Source organism: Physella acuta, unplaced genomic scaffold (genome assembly GCF_028476545.2).
Source record: "Physella acuta isolate Inbredline_101_S28 unplaced genomic scaffold, ASM2847654v3 ptg000608l, whole genome shotgun sequence".
Lineage (NCBI taxonomy): Eukaryota > Metazoa > Mollusca > Gastropoda > Physidae > Physella > Physella acuta.
Window position 1 is genome coordinate 895067 of NW_026732127.1, and position 26980 is coordinate 922046.

The window sequence follows — 26980 nt, forward strand, 5'->3', positions numbered from 1 at the left end:
CGACAGTGTAGGAACCGCCTGGGGTGGAGGAGGGGGGGGGGGGGTGATTCTGTTTACGACCTACCTTTCTGCAATCGATGGGAGGCTCTTGGAGTTCGAACCTATCGATAGAGAAGGGGTGGGGGTAGGCTACGGAGTCCAAACAATAAAAAATTACAATACAAGAAAATCATGTCGATTTGGTACAACATTTTTAAATAAACAAAAGCATGTTATAAGCTATATAATTAGACAACAGTGTGCTTGTAACAAGCAAGTTATTTATGATTTAGTTTCTTTTTTTTGTTATCCATAATACTTTTCTAAATAAATCCATCGGACAGACACACAGATATACAATGTAAAAAATGTAAAACGCCGTAATAAACATCTTAATTTTTTTTGCCGCTTACAAAACTTCTTATATACTTGGCGATAGGGAAAATAAAACCAGCAGGCTAGTTTCTATAATCCCGGTACTTCATCGATTAACTAAAACAAAAGTGGTTACAAATTTATCAACATTCGCATCAAAAGTTGATTTTTTCCCTTCATTAAACCTTTTCTTTTACAATATTAGTTTTTCAATACCAAAAAAAAAACAATTTTAAATTTTAAAAGTACAGTCACATGGAGATTGAAATATTCCTTTCCCCGGGAATGACCTACCCTAACGGTAATCCGGTACACGCGTAATCGATTCCCCCATCCCAATATTTGAATGAGGTGGTTGTCGAGTCGCTTCGTTGGTTTAGCCTAGCGTCCCACCATTCTTTAGTATCGGACTAAGTCAGAAATTGTATCGAAACAAAATGGAGCATGAATGGGGAGTATCGATTCCCGCGTGTGTAGGATGTTTAGTATCGGATATTCTATAAAAAAATCGAGCTATACTCGTGAGACAATAGAAAATGTAGTATCGATTATTTATATTCCAACGAAGTTCATATCGGGGGTCGATCCTGGGGGCACTTGATTGGTTTTTAAACTGTTGAGGTCATGTGGGGGGGGGGGGGATGTGTGTGGGATGTGTGTGGGATGTGTGGGGTATGTGTGGGGGTGTGTAGGCTGTAGCTGTTTAACATGTGGGGGGGGGGTCTTAACACAGTGTTTGTGCGTGTGTGTGTGTGTGTGTGTGTGAGAGTAAACACCACAAGTAGGCGAGTGGGTTAAACACGGTGTTTACATGCGAATTTAACACAATATAGGCAGGTGGGATATAATGCCTTTGTATGTGGTTTAGACAACGTGTTTTGTATGCGGAGAGAACACCATGCGTCTGTATGTGGTTCATACACATTGTGTGTGTGTGTGTGTGTAACCACATAGAGTTATTGATGATTGATTTACACACAACACGCGCTTGTGTGTCGACATGTTTTGGGCGAGAACACACACACTCACACACAGACACACAGACACACACACAGATACACACACAGACACTCACATACACACGCACGATGACGTGATTTGCCTGTAGCTCACGAGCTAGCTTTTTTTGTGTAGAGAAGACTCGCCGTTGACAGGGGGTTGTTAGGGGGAGTTGGGCGTTCTAACACCCCCACCCCCACCCATACACCCCTTAAATGACAGCCTAGATCACGTGACTGTACAGCTATTAGGCGCGCGCTTGTGTTGTCTGCCAAGTTTTCTGTTTCACATTTGTAGAGACGCTAGAATGAATGTGGAATGTTTGTAAATTTGCTTGTAATACAAAGTTTTCATTTTTCTCATTCTTTTGGTGCGTGGAACTTCAGACATACTCATGTTGGTCTTATAAGTATATATATATATATATATATATATATATATATATATATATATATATATATATATATATATATATATATATATATATATATATAATGTATAATATGTAAAATAAGAAAAAAAAAGCTTATTAATAAACATGAACAAATTGTAATTTACCGATTTACATTGTTAAAAAGCTACATATAAATATTAAAAATCGGTTTGATCTGAACACAAATTCCAAAGATTTACCCTTTTTTCGCTCGGAAATTAAACACTAAAAAGTTGTTTTTTATGTAAATGTTTTTGTTTTTGCCGTGTTTTATATCTCTACGTTGTACTGATTCGCGGGAAATTTCATTCGCAAGGGAACTAACTCTGAAATAATAGTTTAAAGTAAACCAGGGGAACTAACTCTAAAAATATTCGAGTAATGTATTTTATCAGATGTTCGTCTTCACGATATGATTGACTTTTAATCGGCTTGTGTGAAATTATGAACCACTACTGCGTGGTTATGGTTAGCGGAGGTTAAAGTCTATTGTGTGACTTACAGGTTAGGTCAAAGTTTACTGTGTGGGTTACAGGTTAGGTCAGGTTGTAGTTAACTGTGTGGGTTGTCTAGGTCAGTTAACAAATAGCTGCATGACACTTTGCCCATCTACTACACGTCAAACTCCACACCACACACTTATGTCACCACACAATGTCACCACACACCAATGTCACCACACACTTATGTCACCACACACTTATGTCACCACACACCAATGTCACCACACACCAATGTCACCACACACCAATGTCCCCACACACCAATGTCATCACACACCAATGTCATCACACGCCAATGTCATCACACGCCAATGTCACCACACACCAATGTCACCACACACCAATGTCTCCACACACTTATGTCACCACACACCAATGTCACCACACACCAATGTCACCACACACCAATGTCACCACACACTTATGTCACCACACACTTATGTCACCACACACTTATGTCACCACACACCAATGTCACCACACACTTATTTCACCACACACTTATGTCACCACACACTTATGTCACCACACGCTTATGTCACCACACACCAATGTCACCACACACCAATGTCACCACACACTTATTTCACCACACACTTATTTCACCACACACCAATGTCACCACACACTTATTTCACCACACACTTATTTCACCACACACCAATGTCACCACACACTTATGTCACCACACACTTATGTCACCACACACTTATGCCACCACACACCAGCAAATCACACACATTCACTCCACACACCTTACAAAACATATCTACCACACAACACAAAAACCACACCACATCATACAACAACCACACCACCAATCCCCACACACAAGAAACACCCACTGAATGAGCATGCACAAATTTGCATACACTTCAAACCCCACACACTCTACAAAACACCATATTTAAAGTACACACAAATCCACACACAAACAAATCCATACACACTCTCCACATAAAACAACCCGCACATGCCACACAAACCCACACACCAAAAACACACCACATAAAATCAACACACACATAGCCCCTTTACACACACACGAAGCACCCTCAACACCAGCCCCCACATAACCCCTCACAACCCTCCACACAACCCCCCCCCCCACACCACCCCACATCCTCACATGACGCTACTCCCACCAGCCCGCCCCGTCGCGCACACGGGTGTCACGTGTTCGACCGGTCCCACCGGCCGGTGCTAGCGTGAGCAGTGTTTACATCTAGACTCGGCTGGAACTTACCAAACAATGCACGTACCTCCGTTTTACGGATCACAGACTTGCCACATTGGAATTTACGGCCAAAAGCTATCAGACAAATTCATTTTGTTCGGCCTAATATTGAGATATTGCCCTGTACTTTAAAGATATAAAGAAACAATTTTTTAAGAATTTCTTTTTTTAGAATTTGGTTCGTAGTTTTAAATCATTTTTAAAATCTCAAAATGTACAGATTTTTTTTAAAGTTGTAACCAACATGTTGTTTTTATGACGTTGTAAATAACATACTCATACATATAGATTTTCTTTGTTTTTTTTTATAGATATGGCATGCTGATACAGCTTTGAAGCTAGGAGGTGATATATTCAAGTACGGCGTGTGATTAGTACTGGAAGTTACGTCACTGGTCTACAAGAGGTTTGGCTCACTAATCCATCATCGGATTATTTAAACAGGCTATCGTCTGCTAAACTAACGATGTTAGAAGATTCAAGATTTCAATGTTCGGTACGGATGGAGTATCGGTTTTAACACCCGGATTATCTAATTTAACAGCCGGATTATCTATTATAACAGCCGGATTATCTATTGTAACTTACGGATTATCTATTGTAGCTCACGGATTATCTGTTTTGAAACCCGGATAAACTACTTTTTGGTTCACGTGAAAAATTGTGCCGCTTATGTGATGTAAAATCAGTTTTTTTATGTAGTGTGATTTGATGAGCTTTAGATGAAGGCGAGAAAAATTAGTCGTGAATTTCGATTGGTTGATAAGTAGACCAATCAGGAGCGGTGTAACATTCGAGCGTTGGATTAGTGGCGCGTGCAGGTGACGATGTTGTGTGTGGCAGAAACTTCGGGGATTATCTCACAGGTGATGTTTTACTTTGGTAGTTAATCCATGTTCTCTTGGTTTAGAGATTATTCTTTTAATCCATGTTCTCTTGGTATAGAGATTATTCTGTTAATCTATGTTATGTTGATTTATAGATTATTCTGTTAATCCATGTTCTGTTGGTTTGTAGATTATTCTGTTATTTGTAAGCTATGCTTCAGCAAGACGAATAAGTTTAAAATAATAAATACCCATATTGTAAATTACCTACATCATTAAATTAAATGAAACAAATACGCCACCGTTAGACTAAAATAATAAAACAACGACAGAAGTTGGAAAACTTATCAAACAGAAGCAAAAAGCTAAGAATAGTTACAGCTACACCGTAAGATAGCCGTGGGCGAAGTAATTTGATTCAATGAAATGCTACTTTATTTCTCAATTTAACCGGATTGGGAAACCACATAACCATATAACCACATAACCACTTAAACTCTCTGACCGACGATAAAATGGTGCTAAAATTCTAAAATTGTTTTTTCTTAGTTGGGCCGACCTTATTGTGGATAGTACCGACGTTATAAATGTAATAGAACCGACGTTGTAGTGAAAAATGCCGACGTTATAAATGTAATACTACCGACGTTATAGTGAAAAATGCCGACGTTATAAATGTAATACTACCGACGTTATAGTGAAAAATGCCGACGTTATAAATGTAATACTACCGACGTTATAGTGAAAAATGCCGACGTTATAAATGTAATACTACCGACGTTATAGTGAAAAATGCCGACGTTATAAATGTAATACTACCGACGTTATAGTGAACAATGCCGACGTTATAAATGTAATACTACCGACGTTATAGTGAACAATCCCGACGTTATAAATGTAATACTACCGACGTTATAGTGACGACGTTATTCTAGACAGTACCGACGCTATAGTGGATATTGCCGTGTAGTTTTACCTTAGTAACACTTCAGATTAATAATATATTTGTGTCGTGGCTCACATTTTTGAAAACAAAAATCTTGAAATATTTGTTGTTGTATGTTCTGTGTGTTGTAAAGTTCCCTTTCAAACCTGACAGTCTACTGGGCAAGTGAAGTAAAGTTCACTTGTTTTTGTGACCTCGTGAGTTAGGTACCCATTAGAGCTGGGTGGACTCGGAGACGGTCTACTGAGTTGAACCAAGATTACGGGTTAGCAGTCCAGCTCTCTACCGCTAGCCCACTCCGTCACTCTGATGATGTAGTGGCTGTTATTATTGTTGTGGCGTGTGTGTCGTCTAGTTATTGTTGTATATTGTTTGTGTTGTAGTAATTGTTGTATGTTGTTTGTGCTGTAGTAATTGATGTATGTTGTTTGTGTTGAGGTAATTGTTGTATGTAGTTTGTGCTGTAGTAATTGATGTATGTTGTGTATGGTCTAGTTGTTGTTGTTGTATGCTGCGTATGGTCTAGTTGTTGTTGTTGTATGCTGCGTATGGTCTAGTTGTTGTTGTGGTATACTGTGTATGGTCTAGTATGTTGTGTGTGGTCTAGTTTTCTCGACTGCCCGACTGAGTTATCTTCACTGTTGCGGGTCTATTTCTTGACCCAAACCCTAACGCAGACAAATTAGTTCTGTAAATACTAAACTCTAACGCAGACACTAATACAAACATTTTTAATCCGTAAAAACGAAACCCTAATGAAGACAAACACATTAATTCTGTAAATCCAAACCTTAATCCCAACACATTGAGTTAATCTACCTGTAGATACACGTCATTTTCCAGGTAACGCAACACCTAGACCATTTAACGTTTTAATTAACTCCACTCTAATAACCCCACGTCATTAGTCAGCCACTTGCCTATATCGACACGACAAATGCTCCTATTGGACAAAATGTCTTCAGACTTTTGACGAAATATAAAAAACAAACAGTATAGGCTGAACTAACGAATTACCTTTTGCAAATACAGTTATTGGCTAATCAATAGATGTGATTGCTCTAGAATTAACCTCTAGTTGGTTAAACGATTAAAACTGATCTGTTGAATTAGGTAATTGGAGCAACAGTTTGTAGAGGTAATTATTTAAATGGTTAAAACGTGTGTAATTTTGTACGGGATGTTTCAAATTCTGATGTTAGGATAAAAACAGGTTTTAATTCTAGTTTATATATATATATATATATATATATATATATATATATATATATATATATATATAATAAATATTCGCATGAGTAAATGTGTACTTGGCATCAAGTACGGGCTTTTAATGAGAGTTTAAGTCGACTATGATGTAAACAGATGGTGATTATTTTTTATCATAACAGGTGGTACTTTATTAAACCGACGTCATCGACATGCGACATTACATTATTGGACACTGTAAACAAAGTTTGCAAGTTTGACCGTTAAACTGGACTATTCTATGGCTGGTTTGACTGTTAAGCTGGACTAAGCTAGGCCAAGTTTGACCGTTAAACCGGACTATTCAAGGGAAGGTTTGACCGCTAAACAGAATATGTTAGGGTCATGTTTACATTCAGTGTCTGTCAGTTTCGTCGTTTCTAGGTAAAGTATGCTTAAAGTATGCATAAAGTATACATAAACTATACGTAAAGTATACGTAAAGTATACGTAAAGTATACGCTTTTATCAGTTGACCAGAATGACGTAAAATACTGGCCGTGTTAACCCTAGCTGCCCCACTTAGCCGCAGACGGATGTGGTGATCATTAACCCTCCGCGTACCTTGATTTGGTGAGATAAAAATTGTGTTACCTCATTTCCTGTCCACTTTTTCACGAACCTTTTTCCGATGAACACTTTGTTTAAGCAGATTTTCAAGGTCAGTAGAGATAATGTCAAGGTCATTTAAATAAACCGTTGCTATACGATGGCGATTTCGCCAGACATGCGCAATGTAAATTGAGGTGAATGAAAAATGGTTCTAATACATTTGGTTATCAGTTGTAAATTTTCAATGTAACTTGTGTAGAAAATCCAGTGACTGGAAAGATGCGGACCGGAAAACTGCGCACAAAAAAGTGCGCAATGGCATATTTGTTTTCTTAAATCGAGCATTTATAGACATTTACAAATAGTGACTACATGTAGAATGTAGTGTAATAAAAACATATTTCTACGACCCATGACAAATTATAAGCGTCTTTGTACAATTAGTTTGTATTTGTGCATTTTTTCTGCACGCAGTTTTCCGTTGCACAATTTTTTGGGAACGAGAAAGTCTAAATATTTGCTAGACAAAGATTAGATTTGTGGCTGGACATTGTCCAGATTGTGTCAATCTCGTGGACCTCTGACTTACTTGAGTCACCCCCCCCCCCCCCCACACACACACAATGTCCGACCATAATAATGACCAATGTCCGTCCATAGTGCTGACCAGTGTATGGACTGACAGCATTTCCATAATTGTAGACACCGCTTAGAGCCAGTTTAATAAAGACATTGGATTAACTCTTGCTTGTGAACCAGATCCCAGATTATCGTATTAATAAGATATCACGACTGTGACCATGTTTATGTTTTTCCAACAGAAACTACAGCTAAAGCCATGAAGAATTCAACATCCAACTTACTTGAAGACACAGACCCAAGGAGGTGACTCTACGACCCCTAAATGGATACAACCCACATCTGTTGTTGGGGATTAAGCTAATCCTTCAGCCCATATTTAAATATGGGTGTGATTCGCAATCAGCGCAGCGCCGTACACCGACCCCACCCCCGGCACGCCCCCCAGCGGCTGTACGCCGACGACACAGAGTACGGCAAGGGCGTGTTCATCGGGGACCCCAAGGTGGACCCCACCTACGACCAGCAGCGGCCCTCTGGGAAGGGGCTGACGACAACGCCGGCAGCCGACGAGAGAAACCGGCCGTTGAGGAGCTGGGGACTAGAAGGTACCGCGGATAGCTTCCCCTTCCAGACCTACGACACGAACAGCCGGGTCAGCGAGGGCACGGACGATGATCAGTACTCACTCAAAGGTCCAGCCTCCTCATCCATCTACCCGGATTACCCAGACGGGAGCCGGCAGTATTCGAACACGCCCCTCTCTGCATTTCCTCACCCGGGACACGCCTCGTCTCTACGTCACAACATGACGTCATCCAACACCGCCCCCGCATCCATCCACCACGACGTCGCCCCCTCGTCATCTTTCCACCCCTCCCCCTCGTCATCTCTCTACCCCTCCCCCTCATCAGACTCGCGCCTGAACCTGCTAGAACTGGGCGTCAACCCTGCCGCTTCCGGCCACCTGCAGGCCTTCAACCAAGCCCTGATGCCGGACCCGGTTTCAGCCACGATGGAGCCGGCATTCAACTTCTCTGAGGATTGCTTCAACCTAACGAGCCGGCCGTTCCTGGAGTGCTGGGCCATCTACGAGAACATGACGGACACTCTGGGGGAGAACGATACACTCAAGGCTCTGCTGGACATCGAGTACAAGTACTGGAACATACTGCTCATCATCTTCCCGCTTTTCACCGTCTTCGGCAACGTGCTGGTCGTCATGAGCGTGTTCAAGGAGAAAAGTCTCAAGACCGTCACCAACTACTTCATCTCCTCCTTGGCCATCGCAGACATTATGGTGGCCGTGGCCGTCATGCCGCTGGCCGTCTATATGGAGGTAAGTCATGCGTGTCTTTGTCACGTCACTTCCTTACATATCCACAGTTTCACCACGTCTGTTGTAACTGTACACCTTTCAGCCTTGACATGAATGTCAAAACCTGCACATAAATGAAAACGGAAAATGGTGTTGAAAAAGACAAAAGCTAGAATGACATATCACCTTAGAACTAAAGCATCCAAATTCCGGTTTGTGTTAAATGACGCGTGTCCTTTAAACGCAGCCAACCGTGAATTGAATTACAAAGTCGACATTTCCATATTAATCTTAGCGCTAGTTCAACCGGCATCAATTACCATTGTCAGTTGTTGTTTTTTTTCACCCGGCTAAATCTTTCATTTCCTGTTATTGTTTTTATGCAGCAGTTATTCATATTTGTTCAAACACAATCATAACATTCTTTATGTTTGTCTGTCAATATTTTGTATTTTATACACCACGCAGGCGTCAACTGTCAATATTTTGTATTTTATACACCACGCAGGCATCAACTGTCAATATTTTGTATTTTATACACCACGCAGGCGTCAACTGTCAATATTTTGTATTTTATACACCACGCAGGCGTCAACTGTCAATATTTTGTATTTTATACACCACGCAGGCGTCAACTGTCAATATTTTGTATTTTATTCCGTTTCTATTTCCAACTCATCATTTTTTATTCTCCATACGTTCGCTCCGACAAGATATCACGCGCATCCATCTCATAATCTCATTGGCTTCACGGTTATTGATCACCCCCCCCTCTCCCCCGCCACCCCACCCCCCGCCCCAATGCTCGACTCAATCTAAGCACTTACCAGACCTTTAGGTTCAACCAGCAGAAGTTTGAAGACTTGTCTGCCATTTGTGTCACACACGTATCGATTTTAATCTTGTCTGCTGTCTGTCTCTTCATGTCTGCTGTCTGTCTGTCTACATGCCGAAACCAGACAATTTTGGGGCTAGGGAATGGTTCCTTCCATTCCCGTCCACCCCCCCCCCCCAGCACACGCCAACACACACACAAACACACACACCAACACACACTAACACACACCAGCACACGCTAACACACACCAACACACACACCAACACACACGCCAACACACACTAAAACACACGCCAGCATAACAGATGGGTTATTTTATGATTGACACTTTTAAACAGTTCCCGTCCATGACGTCAGCTGGCGTCTATCACTTGGAAAGTTCTGGAACTTAGTTCACCATTTCCATAGACGCCAGTCTGAGCCTATACCCACCCCACTAATCTATCAGTTTGTTTTTTTTTTTGTTTTTTTTTTAAATAAATACCGTCGATATATATTTGTGATGAAAACATTAACTACAATAAATAAAACTGCCGTAGGAATTACAGAACATCAGACAAGGAGTAAAAGCTGGCTAAACGTTATTCAGTTATCACGAAGACTTCAAACATTGGGAATTTGCAAATGTTCGATAGCAACAGTTTCATCCGACTGATATTCGTGTTCCTCGCTGTAATAATCGCAGTTAGGCTTCCCTAAATATCCGCATCACCTCCAACCATCCACAACCACCCTCAACCATTTGTAAATAACAAACAGCCAACCCAATCTACCCGAGGTCATGTAACATACCTACACCCCACAACACCCCTCAACACCCTCCAGACGCCTACACCCCCACCCCACACACTGCCAATATTCCTACACCCCCACCACACACCTCCAATACTCCTACACCCCCACCACACACCGCCAATAATCCTACACCCCTACCCCACACACCGCCAATATTCCTACACCCCCACAACACCCCCACAACACCCCCACAACACCCCCACAACACCCCCACAACACCCCCACAACACCCCCACAACACCCCCACAACACCCCCACAACACCCCCACAACCCCTTCACAACACCCCCACAACACCCCCACAACACCCCCACAACACCCTCCACAACACCCCCACAACACCCCCACAACACCCCCACAACACCCCCACAACACCCCCACAACACCCCCACAACACCCCCACAACACCCCCACAACACCCCCACAACACCCCCACAACACCCCCACAACACCCCCACAACACCCCCACAACACCCCCACAACACCCCCACAACACCCCCACAACACCCCCACAACACCCCCACAACACCCCCACAACACCCCCACAACACCCCCACAACACCCCCACAACACCCCCACAACACCCCCACAACACCCCGATTCACCGCCCAGTTTGTCGCCAAGTTTTGTCTTACAAGAGAACAAAATATTTCGACCTGAAATACAACCCAATAAATCAATCAGAAAGACATGCTATTGATATAGATCCCTCAAATACAAGCGAATAAATCAATGAGATGGACATGCCTTTGATAAAGATCCCCTTCCCCAGAGAGCTAAACAAAGCCTCCAAACCACGATGACGAACACGTATGATTAAAATTATCAGCACATCAATATGCAAGACGTTCTCAAGTTCAAAGACGTTTCGGAAATGTCTCAGGCATGCTTTAGTTGTGTATACACAATTACATTTGCTGTGTATCCCGTGCTATGTATAGTTCTACGTTATGTGGAACGTTAAAAGTGAACACAGATAACACGACTTTAGAAAAACGTTATCTTACATTAGCTTGTATGTTAAACTTTGAAAGTTTCGATAAACCTTAAAGTTTGTTTAATGTCCGAGTTCAGATGGAACAACCCTTGAGTAGGGAGCTGAATGGAATACCTTAATATCATTTCCCATTTCCCATTTTATAATTTCAAAGCGGAAATGGGAGTGCACTCTTACATAGGATGTCTTGAAATTGTTGCTTGGCTGTATGTTGGGTCGATGGGTAGACAGGAGTAGTTGGTGGTATATGAGATGGTTGGGTCGTTGGGTGGACAGGTTTTGTCTGACTGCTAGGATAGTGACGTCACAGGGATAGACGGGTGGGATAGTGACGTCATAGGGATAGATGGGTGGGATAATGACATCACAGGGATTGACTGCTGTGATACTGACGTCACAGGGATTGACAGCTGGGATACTAACGTCACAGAGACAGACTGCTACCACTGTGATACTCAAAATGGCTACCACTGTAGCTATCGATGTGGCTACCACTAGCCATCAATATAGCTACCACTAGCCATCAATGTAGCTACCACTAGCCATCAATATGGCTACCACTAGCCATCAATGTGGCTACTACTAGCCTATATGTGGCTACCATTGTAGCCGCCCACTACGGCTACCACGATTTAAAGCAAGCATCGTAAGATAACCCAACCGGTCATGTGACCTATTAGCCGAGCCGGCTGTGTTGGAAAGAAACACGAGGAAAACTACTTACGTAATTTTCTCCCTAAAGGGTATGTCTGGGCCTTTTGTCTTCTCGTAGACTGTTTGATCGTTAGACTGTTGGTCAGTCTGTCTGAAGAGAATCAGTTTTAAGTTTGTTCGTTAGACGGTTGGTCAGTCTGTCTGAAGAGAATCTTAGATTTTAAGTTTGTTCGTTAGACTATTGTTCAGTGTGTCTGAAATGAATCAGATTTTAAGTTTGTTGTGTAAGTACATCAAAAAACCGATCAAATCTTGTGCAATACAAAATGTTTATTCTTGTTTAAATTTCTAAAAAAAATGAACTTATTGATCAAATCAACGAAATATTATTTGTATATAAAAAATAAACTACATACATGTATAATTATCAAGATGCATGCAAACAAATATTGATCTGTTATATCCTTTGCTTATGTTATTTCTAAACTTCTGATTTATTATCTAAAATATTTATAATTCAAGTTTTCAAAAAAATCACCTCGAGGCCTTATAGTTTTATTTCACTGAACATTTCTGTAGAAATCATTTGGCGTGATTACATTGTTGTGGAATTATTATGTGCCATGTGTCGACGCAATATTTTGCAATGGAGCTTTTGGTTGTAACACAACAAAACAGTGTATAATTCTAGAAAAAAAACGAAACATTGAGTTAGAACAGTATGGTTGGTTCTTGGAAAGCATAAATTATATATTGCATGTGCGTAGGCTATTTATAGACTATTTACAATTTAAATTCCATTAAAAGAAAACGGAAAGAGTAGAAGAAACGATGAGAATAGCAACATCAAACACCCACAACATTCTCCAGATCACAATATTATCTTTGGTGTGTCGTGTAATGATGAAATGAGGTCAGCGCGTTAAGGTTATAAAAATAAAACACGACAAACACACTGGCAAAAATAGCTTCCCGTATGCTAAATGTATGTGTGTATGCTATTTATGCCCATGAAACGAATCTAATATATTCTATGTGTGAAAACAAAGACGTTAAATCGACGATTTCAGAAGAGCTATCATTTTTTTTTACTGTATACCACTAGTTAGGGTCAGGGTCAGGGTCAGCGTCAGGGTCAGGGTCAGGGTCAGGGTCAGGGTCAGGGTCAGGGTCAGGGTCAGGGTTAGGGTCATTGGTCAGGGTCATTGGTCATTGGTCATTGGTCATTGGTCAGGGTCAGGGTCAGGGTTAGGGTCAGGGTTACTTTTGTTGACCTTTTCATCTTCACTTTCATCTACCTCTTCTTGCCACAATCTCTACGTCGTTCATTTTTTTCGCTTTTTATCCCGATCTTGTACCCCCCCCCCCCCCCCCCCATTCACGATTTCTTTTCCCCATATTCCCAATCATATTTCCTCTTTATACTCTTGTCTTTCCCCTCCATTTTCCCCCCTCCCCCTCATCCATTACCCCAAATATTCCCCTACCACCTATCTAAACATCTCTCTACACACGTAATTAAAATATATTGACAAATTCAGCCAACTTCTAATCTATTTTTAGAAACATTCCGTAACAATTTATTTATATTTAGTACGAGCAACAAAACAGAGTCAAGGTCACGTTAACTAACCAAATTTGGACGATTCACTGTTTGACGTTTGGTGTACGTATTTCATTGACAAATTGAATCTCCCTCCGTTGAATAATGCGTCATGACGTAATGAGTACAAATGTTGTGAAAACTCGACTTTACTCACTCGTACAGCTATTATGGTGATTGCATGCGCGTGGTGGGAGGCTGTAATTAGATGACCTGCTGACCTTGGGAGGCTGTAAGGAGATGACCTGTTGACCTGCTGGTAAACGACCCATTGTTTTTGTCATAAAAGTGCAAACTATTCACTCAGTTGTTCAAGACTTGATTAGATCGATTTATAACACAGGCCCACGCTTTCAAACGTAGTACGGAATTTACTTAGGAATGTTTTACAAATAAAAGTTTCAGAGAAATATCTAGGCTCGTTTCGACTGCAGTAATTTATCAGATGAATGTTGATATCTGTCGTGTAGTCTAAAGGGTAGCTAAATCTTCTTGAAATGTGTTTTTATGTGTTAAACTTATCTGTATCTCTGTATGTGTGTAGGTATATGTATGTTTGTGTATGTGTGTATGCATGTGTAAGCATATGTATGCATGAGTATGTATATATTTATGGATAGAACGTAAAACTATTCGTTCAAAGCCGATACTTGTTTAAATATAAGCTATTTCCAAAATTCGATTTTTTATTCTTGCACAGCTTTTGTTTTAAAACATGTTGTACATAATACACAGAATAAAGATGGCTGTATGTATGATTTAACTAATTTAATTAATATTGAAGTACTAGTTCCATTACGTTTGTTGCATGTTAAACCAGTGTGTTACATATGTGTTTAAGACAGACTCCATTTCTAGGGAACTGTTTGAAATTCCGAGGGTAATGTGTTACTCATGTGTTTAAGACAGACTCCATTTCTAGGGAACTGTTTGAAATTCCGAGGGTAATGTGTTACTCATGTGTTTAAGACAGACTCCATTTCTAGAGAACTGTTTGAAATTCCGAGGGTAATTTTCTTCTAAGAGATCCAGCGACTATCTATTCTTCGCCCAGGGTCGATAACCCTATCAACTTTTAGTCCTTGTAATACGCATTGATTTCCCCTTGTAATACGCATTGATTTCCCCTTGTAATACGCATTGATTTCCCCTTGTAATACGCATTGATTTCCCCTTGTAATACGCATTGATTGCCCATAATGATTTCATCTCAGAACAGACGCGCCGCCTCCTCAGTCAAAGATTATCCGCCCCTGTTTGACCCCCATTGCAGTATGCACGTAGATAGGTCCTTCGACAGATAGGTCCCTCCCAGGGTAGGTTCCTTTTAAGTTTGTTTCCTGTGTTTTCCACTACAACTGTAGCCTAGCGGGGTTGTATTGAAGTCTGAGCTAATGCTGAGCTTACAGTTTGTAATGGAGGCCTAGCCAGACGGAGGGAAGGGAGACAGAAAATGACGAGGGGTGGGGGAGGAAGGACAAAATGGTTGGTTGGATATAAACACAGTTTGAGAGAAGGTAACAAGGGGAATAATGTTGAACTAACAAGGGAAATAATGTTGAACTAACAAGGGAAATAATGTTGAACTAACAAGGGGGGTAATTTGACTTAGGACGATATGATTATTCTAATAGAGGCGAGCTTTTTGAGCTAAAGTTGGAAGAAAAAGGAGACATTCTCTTTTTACTACCACTCCTACCGGTTCATTTCGATTAGTTTAACCCAAATATTTCTCTGAGGTTTCGTTGGTCGATAGCTATGGACAGAAAGTTTATAATGTACAGTTGTTTTGTTGGTATCATTGTATGATGAACGTCTCACTGAAATGTATAAAAATGTTATAGCCATAGGCATAGCAGTTGTGTGATTTATTGTCCATAATTCAACATTTTAAAAACCCACATGAAGTATGTAATGACAATAAATTAAAAACACTATTTTAAAGAAAAATATATAGGTAAGTCTACGAAAGTTGATTTAATGATAAAGAAAGAAGATTTTAAGGTAATGAAGCTATTTTTAGTTAACGACAGATAATTTGAAGTCAACAGCATTTAATTTTAAGGTAACAAATATATTTAACACAACAAAAGATGATGTTCAGCTAACGAAAGTTGATTATTTTCGAAGATACAGTATTGCTCCGCCTATGTTCTCAAATGAAAGAGAAAATTTTGATTTACAATTTCAAACTTTGTGCTACATGAGGTCGTAGAGAAAATTTCCTCACACTGAAACTGTAGTGGTCGGTAGCTCCTGAAACAGTGGGAAAGATTTCGACCCGTTTTTCGCTCCCTCCAGATGCCGGTAGATGGTGTTACCGTAATTAACTCAATAATTCAGTTGCCCTAAAAGCATTTCCCGTGGCCGTGGTACCTGGTATGACGTAGGGTATGATTGACACGTCACTCCCTCACCAGCGGTCTTTTAACTCCCACCACACCCGCTTTCAGAGGTGTTAAAATCTTTTGACCGCTAGAAATTTTATAGCGCTTTCACGGTGTATCTGTGTTCCCCATGACATAGTTTGACGTGTGATATCAAATCTGTGTTCCCCGATGTGGAGATTTAAATGTGTGAGTGTGGGTGTGTAGTGATTTTGTGTTTGACGGTATGTATGTTTCTATGTACACGTGTCTCATTGTGTCTGTGGTCATATGTGTCTTAATATACCTCTGTGTGGTTGGTTATTTTAGCATGTGTGTGTGTATAACTGTGTGTCTATGTATGTATGTCTGCGTGTCTATATGTATCTGTGTGTCTAGCGTATATGAAAATATGTGTACGTGTGTGATTAAACCATCATTTCTGTATATCCCAGTTTTTCATTTTTATTACTTTACGAACAAATGTTGAACATTTGAAAAAGAACTATTACAATGCAAAAAACTGTTTCAAGTACTTTCCCAAAAAAAATCGAAAGTCTAGAATTAGAAACGAGCGATTTTTGTGTGCCCAAAAATGCGAAACCCAAAAATGATAGCTCTCGTATAGCACGTGCGTGCTGAGCAGGAATAGCCGCCAAAATTAGGAAATGACCAAAATAGTCATATTACCATGTCCAAATACGGGACATTTAATGACCTTGTCATTCTACATTTCGCCACGCGTGGTAACCCACTTCACCCGAATTACCTCGCTTTGTGAACAGGTTATCCCATTTTTGGAGCAACAATTCGCTCACCCCACACGAAAACAACTGATACACATTTTGAGGTGAGTGTTGTGCATTTCAGCTCAACTATTGGCTGACAACAATACCGGATGTAAGGTTGGTGAGGGTGGGGGATCTATAAATAGCCACCGCGTTGGATAACGAAGCTGACCAGTAGCTGGCTGACCAGTGTAAACATACAACTCATTAACGTCAGTCCCGCTCAGGGCGCTGGAAAATTGTTTCTTGCCTGCATGGGTTCTCGCCCTTGTGTTGGTCTGTACCGAACCTCTGGAGTTATGCCCCTTTTTTCTTGAAAGCGGACGCGAATAAAACTAGCACTTCTACACGTGTTGTACAATAGTTAGTTTGTACCGTAGACACTACAAAAGTATGAAACAATCAAGATTGTTAATTCAAAAAAGCAACAAAAAGCATGGAACAATTGATTATGTTAGTCCGAAAATCATCAGTTTATCTTTGGTTAAAATCAATCATACATTTAACACGTCCAGCATATTTTATCTAAAAGCGTCAACAATAATTCGATTGTGTTAACGTGTAATGTACAGCACCAAATATTTGTCCATGTAAAGATAAAGCCAAGTTTGATCAACTTGTAACAAACACCCCCCCCCCCCCCACACTACAAATATGTTTTCATATTTGATCACTTATAGGTGTGTTCCATCATGTTCCATTGTTTGAGTTTTCGTTTTCCAAAACGTTTCGAATACCCGGGTCAGGCAACACATTAATTATCTTATTATGATAACTATATGAAACATGTAAATGTTTGGAAGAAGTCAGGTTGATACAAAATGTAACTGGTTGTATCAAAACATGTTGATAAAAAAAGTAAATGTTTGTTTCACTATAATGCGGTTAGTAATGATGAAGTAACGGGTTTTTTAAAAACCCAAAATAGAAAATAAAATGGCTCAAAAATAGGATTGGAATTAACAACAACTTTGACATGTTGAATATTTCATCACGGTAAATGTGACGAATCAATATATTCGGAAGTTGTAGTTCATTCATAACGTTTTAAAATATATATCAAACATAGTTCGAATAAATTAAACGCACAATTTTGTTTTGTGTGAATTAAGCTCATGAATTCCACATCACTATATACGTGTTGATGATGTTTACAAAGTGTTGCTTAAAATTTAAATAATTCGCTCCGGAACCGTTATATACAATGACAAGCTTTAAGATCTCATGCAATTAGAAAATATCATTGTTTGTTAGCCTTCAGTAATTACACCATGTTCATTATGTACCTAATATTTTAGTATATTTTTGTTATCCACCCAACATTTGAAGTTTTTAAAATGCTTGTCCATTGGCTGAAATCTTTAACTTGACCGTGATCAGTTGATCAGTTTAGTAAAATTCCAGCTTCCTCCAAAACTTTTGCTATCGGTGTGCTGTTACCATCTTCCTTACATGCTTTCATCTACGGCCTTGCTAAATTTATCTTTAATATTAGTAGTTTCAAAGTAAATAAATTATGTGACTTAAAAAAAAAAAACCATAGGTTTTTGAGCTTATAGATAGGGTGGTTGCTCAATATTATAAAAAAGTACTATAAAGAAAAAGGACTTACTTACGTACATCTTTAAAAAAAACAACTAACTGAAATTGAAACACAGTTTTTGTTGTATTACTTCAGTACCTTAATTACTATTATACTTAATAATATATACTTATATATATATATATATATATATATATATATATATATATATATATATATATATATATATATATATATATATCAATGTAATTCTGTATTGCGCGATTTAAAAGACTTAAGTAATATTGATCTTTGATCCACGCGACACACTTTCCCCCCAAGAGTTGGGTAAAAAAAATTCTTTGGAAAAGTCTTTCCTCTTTTAATCTTACCTCGTCCACATCTGATCCTCTCACCATACAAACTCGGGGAGGGGGGGGGGGCAGGGGAAAGTACTCTTGCATCCTGGCTAAATCTCCTAGCCGTCTTCCAATGTCTGCCGGTTGGTTCGTCTGCCGGTTGGTTCGTCTGTCGGTTGGTTCGTCTGCCGGTTATTTCGTCTGCCGGTTGGTTCGTCTGCCGGTTGGTTCGTCTGCCGGTTGGTTCGTCTGCCGGTTGGTTCGTCTGCCGGTTGGTTCGTCTGCCGGTTGGTTCGTCTGCCGGTTGGTTCGTCTGCCGGTTGGTTCGTCTGCCGGTTGGAACAAGTCTGGCAGACCGGCGTGAGAATGTGACGTGTTTTGTAGTGAGAAGCGTGCCGGCACCACCGGTTGATTCCACCCTTCACGGTCTAGCCGGCAATTAGGAGGAAATATTATCCCGTCCGTTGTCCATTTATTTTTAATTTTCTCCCAAGTCCTCGGAGATTTTTCGCAGACGACACGAGACGAGATCTTTGATGTCGACGTTTTCTACACATTTTCTCCGACCTTTTACAAATGTCCATGGTATATTCACCTTTTTTCTTTTTTTTATGTCCCCAAACGAAGAAATTAATTCATCTCTGTCTGTACAAGTTCTTATGTACCCGTCTATATGCCCTAACATATAACATATCGTTACTGCACAATCTCTTTTAGTTCGGAAGATTTTGGAAGAAATATCACAGTATATTTTTGTTATTTAAAAAATAAACATGAATTAAAATGATTATTTTTTTCAGAAAACATGAAACTGACAATCAAATTTAAATATTTTTGTTTTGAGATGACTAATGCAACAAATATGTTTGTGTCTGATATTTGTCAATGCCCACAATGTTTTAATATTAATACATTTTATTTCGATTTGAATTTGAAAGTAAATTTAGATACAACTAATAAACTTTGTGATATTTAATCAGGAGAGAAGATTAAGTCTAGTTTAAAGTTCATTAATTTCGTTGGATTAAAAATGTTATCCATTGGTTTAGCTAAAACGAACAAAACAATAGCTTTTTAAAAAAAAAATAAAGAAAATTAAATATCAGCACGATGTATGGTGCTCTTTTCTTGTATGACAATTGGGTGTTGCAGTAATACTTTGCTATATAACATGCTAATTTTCAAAAAATTATATAAATTAATTGGCAAGCGCTAAAATTATGTTTTAGCTGTCAAAAATTAAAACAAAATATTAAGTATTGATTTTTACGTGATTTGAATTTTTTAATTCAAGATAAACTATTGAAAATAATTTTTGAAATAATTAATAATATTAATTCATTAATCCATTCAAAGTTTTGGAAAAACTTCCGCCAGGGAGAGATAAAATTTTTCAAACTAAATGAATTTTTGTGATCATGTTTCCCATTGATAAAAAAACATGGCGGCTGCTTGTTTCTTGACTTCGCTTCAAGATTTTAAACTCATCATGAACTCCCAATATGCAACAAATATACAAAATTTCAAGTCTATTGTGTACGTACGGTTGGGAAGTAATGTATTTGCATTCAATTCTGACAGAAAAGTTTTGTGGCGGTAAGTAAATTAATTATTTTTAAAAGTTAAATCTAAGACCTAGCAAGCCTAGCCCCAGGGGACATTACTCCTACTGGACGATTTGGTAAACAGTAAACAAACGATTATCAAGTTTGACTTTACACTTTATTTCAGCATATTGCAACTAGATCTAGATATCTAATAGTTATTAGTAATAGATCTCAATCTACCTGATCCTAAATCTGTTCTTTATACTTCCTTAACTAGAGTCTAGATCTATACTGATCCCTCTAAATAAAAAATGACAGTGATTATCATTAGATTTAGTCATTTAGTGTATGTTTGTAGTGTAGATTGTAGAGATCTGATTGCAAGTACTTATCTAATATCTAGTAAGTACTTCTAAGTACAAGTAGAAGTAGTGACTACGACTAGTCTAACTAAGTGCAGACTGTAGACTACTGAGGATGTTAGTGTAGTTCAGTTGAGCATAGTTACTGAAGTAGACTTAGTAGAGTAGAGAGTGAATGCAACATTGTGAGTGTAATAAATTAAAAAGTTAATAATAGGACCTAATGATAATTAATAATTAATGACGAAGTGACTAGCCGGAATAAGATTTTTCTATAATTCTAGATCCAGTGAGTAGGTCTCTGAGTCTATATATTTTTTTTTTCTAGATGTAGCTAGTTAACAACAGTGCTAAATCTAGTTAGTAACTTGTCTAGAGAAATCTAGATCTAGAATTTAGTTAGTAATTTAGTAGGCATTAATTATAAATAATAATATTATAATATTAATAAAATTAAAATGTTGACATCTGTTGCTACTGCGAACCTATCTAGATTTGATTTAAGAAGTAGATTTAAAGTTTAGTTGACTGCTAAAGATTAAGAAAGTCTGCTACTAACTAGAGTAGTAGGCATATGCTTACTTAGAAATCTAGATGTAGGAAGTTTATGTGTAAATCTAGCAAGACCCAGTTATTTTAGTAGGCAATGAATTATGGTTATTAGATCTAGAGTTTAGATTTAGTAAGAGATTTGTCAATATTGACCTGAAGTTATAGATTTAATGGCTAGTTTTGATTGCAATTTTATTTATATTTTTGATACGCTTATTATGTATAAAAATGTAAACTATGATTATAAGACAAAATTTTAAGTATAAATATTGTGTGTAAATCTATTTTTCAGAATACCTGAATTAAATCAGTGCATATAGACCTCTAGTAAACACAGAAGAAAGTACCCTACACATGTTCCAGACAACCTTAACTAAGATTATCAACAAAACATAGGAAATCAAAATGTGTTTTAGAATGAAGATTTCATCTGAGTCTGCAATTTATGAATAACAATATTTGATGCAGGAAAAAATTAAATTCCCTGAAATTATGGGACAAATATATATCACATTAAATAAAGTGCCTTTATCTTTAAATACTTAATAAATTATTAATTTATTTAATAAAAATTGAACTTGTCTTAATCATTGAATTTGTTTATTGATTGTAATTGTTAATGTTATTGTTAGTGTATGAAAATATTGTAAACAACAGTGAGAGTTGTAAAGTTCCTGTTTCTAGCCTGTTTGTCCATGGATCAGATTGCAAAGAGTTCAACTGTTCTGTGAACTTGGCATTCGAAGTAATGATGTGGTCAGCACTATGACAATGCCTTTACTTAGGTACCCCTCATTGCTGGGTGCACACAGGGACTTTTTACTGACTTAAACCTCAATTTAACTTGAGACTTTGGGTTAGTAGTAATGGCAGTCTAGCGCCAGTGTGTTTTTCTTCATATAAAATTTGCAAGTTAAACACTGTTTAGTTTCCTCAATCACTACAGCTTTCCAAAATCACTGAACTAACACACACAAACACAAAGAACGTATTAAAACAACACTCAATAAAAATAACATAAATCTTAACACTTGATAAAAGATTTATTTAGGATATATCAATATATATTTTTACAATGACCTACAAATACTAAATTGGGATTCATTGGTCAAGCAGTAGAGCACACAATTGATAAACCAGAGAAGTGGTTTGAGGGCTTGAGTACATTATCATTAAGGGTAACTGGCTTGAGATACTGACTTTAAGTGTAAACCACACAACTGTTTTATTGGTCTAAGTAAAAAAAACAAGACATTATTAATATTATTACAAGTGGAACATGCTTCATCTGTGGAATAATACTTTCATTAACAGTAAAAATAAATATTAACTAGTGTACACAGACACTAAAAATACATGCTTACTGTAAAGCAAAAGTAATTCTTCTAAAACAATGTAATATACATTAGGCTTATTTAGTCATATCTGTTTATTCTGAGTGATATAGTCAGAATTCTGTAATTATAGCATATTTAATTTCTACTAAGTAAGCCTTGTACAACAGTATGAATATCTAGAATCTAGCTATATAGATTAATTGAAGTTGCTGATTTTTTTTTTTAAATCTTTGAATTAAATTTTCAATGTTAAACTAAAAGCTCAATGACAGTAACACAAAGTCAAACAAAGCTTATTACAATTAAACTAATTAGGCCCTAATGTTAGTAATTATTAGATTAATCCAATTTTTAGGCCCACTTTGGGCTTAAATCAAATTTGGAATTTCTAGAGCTATTACTAGATATAGAATTTTATCTAGTAATACTGGTACACTATAACTTGTCTATATATATATAACGATAACTATCTCTACGAGGACTAACTACTAAGCAGACGACTAATTAGTAATTACGGTTATTAGGTCTAGCCTACTGTCACCGTGTAATATCTAGTTTATCTACATCTAGATCTAGTACTAAAAGAAAAAGTACTAGGAAAAGGATTTTTTTTTTTAAAAATATGGCATTGATTTATGGCCTATTTATTAAAATGAATAAAGGCAAAGTCTTTATAACTAAATAGGCCTAATTTAAATTAGGGGCCTATAATTAACTATAATATGATTAATACATAGGGCCTAATAACTAATTTAATCAGTTCTTAACTTTCTAAGCAAAAGAAAGTCTAGAAAAAAATTTATGGGCCTACATTCAAAAGTTAAGTCTAAAGTCTAAAGGTTTCTGTTTTACATAAATCTAGCTAATTATTCTATTATTACTAACTCTAGCTTAAATACTAGCTAGCTAACTAAACTAATACTAACACCTATTACTATTATATTAATAAAAGTATTCATATTAATCATATAGCCATTATAGGCCTAGTTCACTATAAAAGAAAATACGCTATAGTCTATATAATATACAGTAACAGGCCTATACTTAATACTATTATTATTATAGATCTAGGTCTAACTAAAATAAGGCTGAGATCTAGATCTAAATAAAATACATAGGCCCTAGATCTAGTAAATAATACTATTTGACGATTTGTTATAATAGGGTATATTTTTATTATTGTATCTAGATCTACTGTTTATAACTTAAACTTTAGACTTAATTAAACTTAAAGTATGAGTGTATGACGTATAATTAATAATTAATATTAATTTTAGGCCTAGTACTTAGTACTAAGTTAGTACACTAAAGTAGAATCTAATTCTAATTACTATAGGCCTAGTAATTAGTAACTAATTATATAATTACTAAAGTTCTTTAATTAATTCTTTAGACTTGGTCACTTGACTTTACAACCTCTTCTTTACTCTTCTAATAAAATCGGTTTAGACTACGGTCCCTAGATCAGATCAAGATCTAGATCTAGATTTCTAGATCTAGAGTTAGTAGAATTAGAATCTAGATCTAGATCTACCTCTAAAATCTAAAAGTCTAAAACTACTAAAAGTTACTAAAACTCTAAAACTAAATCTAACGAGTCGGTTATATTCTAAATATAATTCTAGAATCTAGATTCTAGACTATATTAAAATCTGAAAAGTCAATTCTTTATCTAGATCTAGATTTAGAATCTAGATCTAGAATCTAGATTAGATTTTAATTTTCTATCTCGATTTCTAGATCTAAATTCACGAAATTCTGATTCTAAATTCTTGAGTTTGTTTTGAAGCCAAAAGCGAAAGTAGCTTTCCTAACTTAAAAAAAAAGATTTAATAAAAATATTCAGATTTGGTTTAAAAAAACGCCAACCGGCAGGACTCCATTTGGACTCCACTTCAACACCCAATACCAGTTCCACCGTACTTGGAGAAATATTTTTTTAAACAATCTCATCTAAATTGTGACGATAGAAAACATTTGAGAGTGCTAGCAGAGGTCGCATTAATGTTTGAATTTACATCATACGATGTTGGGTTACCTATGACAATTCCTGTTTCAACTTTAGCTTTATTCTCTGTGCTATGACAATTCCTGTTTCAACTTTAGCTTTATTCTCTGTCCTATGAAAATTCCTGTTTCAACTTTAGCTTTATTTCTCTGTGCTATGACAATTCCTGTTTCAACTTTAGCTTTATTCTCTGTGCTATGGCCGTGTTTCAACTTTAGCTTTATTCTATGTGCTATGACAATTCCTGTTTCAACTTTAGCTTTATTCTCTGTGCTATGGCCGTGTTTCAACTTTAGCTTTATTCTCTGTCCTATGACAATTCGTGTTTCAACTTTAGCTTTATTCTCTGTCCTATGACCGTGTTTCAACTTTAGCTTTATTCTCTGTGCTATGACCGTGTTACAACTTTAGCTTTATTCTCTGTCCTATGACCGTGTTACAACTTTAGCTTTATTCTCTGTGCTATGACAATTCGTGTTTCAACTTTAGCTTTATTCTCTGTCCTATGACCGTGTTACAACTTTAGCTTTATTCTCTGTCCTATGACAATTCGTGTTTCAACTTTAGCTTTATTCTCTGTCCTATGACCGTGTTTCAACTTTAGCTTTATTCTCTGTCCTATGACCGTGTTACAACTTTAGCTTTATTCTCTGTGCTATGACTGTGTTTCAACTTTAGCTTTATTCTCTGTGCTATGACAATTCCTGTTTCAACTTTAGCTTTATTCTCTGTGCTATGACCGTGTTTCAACTTTAGCTTTATTCTCTGTGCTATGGCAATTCGTGTTTCAACTTTAGCTTTATTCTCCGCCCTTCTCGTCCAATTGTTTCCATCTTTAAGATCGTAAAAGAAAGTAAAGTTTGTCGAAAGTGCATCGTCGAACTCATGTGGCCGGATTTTATTTAGACATAATTGGCCAAACTGGCGGTGACGAGAAGAATTAGGCTGCATCAGACGACAGAGCGGAATTCTGGGCCTTCTTCCTTTTTTTCCCGCCGGAATAAATCTGGTTAGAACTTAGTTCTGCGGGCAGCCAGCGGCAGCCAGCAGCAGCTAGCGGCAGCCAGCAGCAGCAGCCATGAATAGCTTGATGTCTGGGCGTAGGCTGACAGTGGCATAAAACATGGGAACTCTGCTTTCAACCAGTTAAATAGGGCCGGTCCTGACTGGGCCAACGTGGGCCAACGTGGGCCACACGACACCGCCACATTAGCGGCCATCGCTCTTGAATCAATACTGGTCAAATTCACGTCTTTTAAACATGTGTTGTCCTCCCCCTCCCGCTTGCCAAATCCCGATGCATTCTTTTCAGTTCTGTAAACCCCCCCCCCTTACATACCCCCACCCCGGGAGTCAGGCTACAGGGCTTCACGCGGGCGCAAGTTACTTTAAGTCGTGTCATCAGCAGACGGTTACCTCCAGACAGTGGTCTGCAGTTTGCATGTTCATGTGTCGTCTGCAAAGGTTGACCACTTCTCAGTAATGGCTCATCATTGTGACCTGTGAACTTTGTAATAGCTGATTTAATGTATCAACGGATTCAACGTATGTACTATATATATATATATATATATATATATATATATATATATATATATATATATATATATATATATATATATATATATATATTGGACATACCTCTGAAAACACAGGGAGTGGTCAAGCAACTCTCGAACTTGCCTTTTTCTATCTGGCCTAATTTGTTGTTATTGCGCGTGCAGCGATGCCTAATGTCCACTTCCGGCCATTAGATCTGACGTGCTCCTGGCTCGTCTGGAACCCACGTCTGATTTTTATCTCGGGGGGTGGGGGTGACGACATAAAAACGTTTGGACGAGTCAAATGTATATATTCCTACCCCACGTGGTTGGACATTTGAAATGTAGGCCTGGGGCAGGGGCGTGAACTCACTAGCACACCAGGTCGGACATTTAAAGGCAGCGGAATAAAGATACAAGGTCATCAATACAATGTCAGGCCTACACCGATACTGGCTTCACTGACCTATATGTCTGTGTCGGATAGTTCGCTGTCTTATGTCATAACTGATGAGATTTAGCCTAAAGTAAATCAGCCTAATTAGTAAATGTAAGCCTATGGTTAAACAGACCTCCTATAAAAAAACCTTGATACATACTGGTGGTTTTAATGTTTAAATATGAACGTCCTTCCTGTTGTAGTAAGACGTACTGTTGTAGTTGGACGTCATGTTGTAGTTGGACGTCATGTTGTAGTTGGACATCCTGATGTAATT

At 37.9% G+C, this 26980-nt stretch overlaps 1 protein-coding gene across 1 annotated transcript in view; it reads left to right on the forward strand.

The window, feature by feature from the left end:
* Positions 1-8063: 8063 nt before the first annotated feature.
* Positions 8064-26980, forward strand: part of LOC131947827 (D(2) dopamine receptor A-like) — a gene marked incomplete at its 3' end in the record, with an annotated part of 121847 nt that continues 102930 nt past the window's right edge. Inside the window, exon 1 of the mRNA XM_059309165.1 lies at positions 8064-9017. Within this exon, the coding sequence (XP_059165148.1) occupies positions 8064-9017 (954 nt within the window). The remainder of the gene's footprint in view (positions 9018-26980) is intronic.